Genomic DNA, 2,904 nt, shown 5'->3' on the forward strand with positions numbered 1-2,904 from the left:
GACATACTGACTTTGGCAATATACATTTACACACACAGTAATACCACACTGACTCTGACACTGCAATATACACACATACACACACACACACACACTGGCTCCAGCACTATGCATATACACACACACATACACACTGACTCTAACAGTGTAGTACACATACACTACCCCCACTCTCACCTGCCATGCTGCTGGAACCTAGGTTTTGACTTGGCAACACATGATGATCTCATGGAGGATGATGTTGCTTCTGGTGGTCTCAGTGTGCCCCAGCGGAAAACAGTGAGAAATCATAGTTGACTATACAATCTCCAAAAACTGTATTTTATTGTTGTTCTGCAGCAGTTACCTTTACCTGTGAACCACTTCTGCCTGTCCTGACGTTGGATTGACCGGAGCTATACTTTACCAGACAACTTGGCTTTTGCTGATATGCACTACCCTTTTGATCTGTTAACAGTTTTAAGCCTTGGCTGCCTTTGGTTTATTACTCATAGAAAGATGACCAGCGGAGACCAGCGAAGACCTTGGTTAAATAAGCAACGGATGGCCTGTCTTCAATGCAATGCCCTGTACTCAAAATAAGGGTTGACCGTTGACTGTGACCACATGTTGCATTTTCTCCATGGGTACTTGCATTTAGGAATCCAATCATGGGATCTTCCCTGATAAGCAGATTTATTTTTTTCATCTTCTTGATGTTACTTTTAGTTACATTATTCACATATAGCAGTTGAATTCCCATGTAAAACCAATGATAGTAGGTGTAGCAAGCGTGTTTATAAATTCAGTACCACATCCAAAGGTCATATACATATAAATAATTTAAAAGGCATATACACACGGCAAGTTTTAACTGAGCAGCACCACACACACAGTGTCTTAGTCTAGAAAAAGTAACCAGCATACAACAAACAAAGTGGTGGGGTAGGCTAGAAAATTGCAACTTATGGACAAACGGAAGATGTCATTATTATTATTTACTGTATTTATAGGGCCATTAGATTCTGCAGCCATTAGATTCACAACATATGATGTCAGGCTGAGCCTGCATTGTGAGGTCATATGCACCCTGTAACTGTAGAACAACAAAGAAACTATCACCAAAATTAGAGCAGGGTTTTTAATTTTATTTTCGACTTTCTTGGAGACAACAAATGTGCAAAGTCTTGAGAATCGCTCTGACAAAATCTTCAAAACATCCAGTCCGGAGTGACAAAAGAGAAGCCGAACAGGCTCTGGTCACTAGATGAAGAGGACACGCCGGCCAGGCTCTGATCACTAAATAAAGAGGAGGTGTCAGACAGGCTCTGGTTACTAGATGGAGAGGCAGTGTCCTCTGGGATCTCCAAAACTGGTGGTATGGGTTGGATGTTCTTGAAGCGGCGATTGGGTCTTTCAGCCTTCTGGTACGGGGGAGGTATTCTCCTGCTCTCTATGTCTTCCCAATTGATGCTGTCAAAGAACGGATGCTCCCTGATGTATTCAGTCATCCAGAGGCGAAGCTGAGGATCTTTCTTTAACAGACAAGTCAGTATATCCACAGCTTCTTGGCTTAATGCCTTGGTGTATTTCGGCCTGCCATTGATAATAGAATGGACAGTTGCCTTCTTGCAGTAGCCAGTGAAGAAGGGAAAAGTTCCGTTAAGCATGCGGAAGAGAATCACCCCGAAGGACCACCAGTCGACGGCAACACCATATTGCTTCTTTAGATATATTTCTGGGGCCATGTATAGACGTGTTCCACAATGTCCTCTCACTGTACTTCCAAAAACACCTTCTACAGCAAGACCAAAATCACTGATCTTGACATGGCCCTCACGATCAAGTAAGATATTCTGCGGCTTCAGATCTCTATGAATGATGCCCTGGGAATGGAGGAATTGGATGCCACAGACCAGCTCTGCAGAGTAGAATGCAGCTGTGTTCTGTGTCATGTAGCCAACACTATCCATATAAGACTCCAAGGTTCCTCCAGCCATAAACTCCATGGCGAGGAACACACAGGTCTCTGTCTGGAAAGCTGCATACCCGTGGCATAGAAACGGGCTGTTCCTAGCTACCTCCAGAATCCTCCTCTCTCTCATGATGTGCAGAGACTTCATAGATCTCTTGCGTATCATTTTTACCGCTATTAAGGAATCCTTGGAAGGAACAGAGGCCAACATGACCTTTCCAAAGCTCCCTTGTCCCAGTTGAAAATGAAACCTTAAGCAGGACACCGACATGGGGAGAAGGTTCCTGAATCGTTTTGCGGCCAGGCTGCAGTCCTCACTTCTGCGCCTTTTCCTGGGAACCTTCATCCTCCTGCTCCTGTACTCCTCCAGGTGTGCATCTGCTGTTGGTTTCACCTGCTGCCCCAGATCATGGCTCTCGTTATTTCTATGCCTCTTCCGCTCATGTTCATAGCTGCCTGTGCTGGTTCTTCTGCGCTTTGTTGTCTCCTTTTTCCTGATATACAGGCGGCTAGCAGTACATCTCCTCCTTTTCCTCAGTCTCATTCTGTTTTCTGTACTGCTACCTTCTTTCTTTCGCTTCAGCAGAAAGGTTCTGTCTGTGAAGAGCTCGCTGTTTTCATCTCTTGTGCTATGTGTTGGAACATTATCGGAAGTCTTTTTGAGCCTGTTGAAATATTTGCCTAGTTTTCTGGGGCAGCACTTCTTTAAAATCCACCTTAGTCCTGAGAAGAGACACTCTGCCATAATGACTGGTGAGTTTTTCTTCTCTGGTAGCTGTTGACGTAGTTGGTAACCACACTTCAAGTTCACTAAAGAAATAGCAGCCTGAAAGTGTCGAGCGCCCAACTGCACTGAAGATAAAATGCTGTGCAACCAACCTGCATGCTGCCAGGATGATATCATAATTCACTATGGGGTCTATGACCTCACAATAACAGTGCTTGCTGAT

The 2,904-nt window shown here is 44.4% G+C and overlaps 1 protein-coding gene across 1 annotated transcript; it reads right to left on the reverse strand.

The window, feature by feature from the left end:
• Positions 1–1,190: 1,190 nt before the first annotated feature.
• LOC128471771 (protein kinase C delta type-like) lies at positions 1,191–2,699 on the reverse strand. The gene has a single exon (XM_053453747.1). The coding sequence runs from the start codon at positions 2,697–2,699 to the stop codon at positions 1,191–1,193; it is 1,509 nt and encodes a 502-aa protein (XP_053309722.1).
• Positions 2,700–2,904: the final 205 nt, after the last annotated feature.

The sequence above is a fragment of the Spea bombifrons genome, chromosome 13 (assembly GCF_027358695.1).
Source record: "Spea bombifrons isolate aSpeBom1 chromosome 13, aSpeBom1.2.pri, whole genome shotgun sequence".
NCBI lineage: Eukaryota > Metazoa > Chordata > Amphibia > Anura > Pelobatidae > Spea > Spea bombifrons.

Excerpts from the sequence above, each read along its gene's own strand:
- LOC128471771 (XM_053453747.1), bottom strand. The coding sequence starts at position 2,699 with ATGGCAGAGTGTCTCTTCTCAGGACTAAGGTGGATTTTAAAGAAGTGC.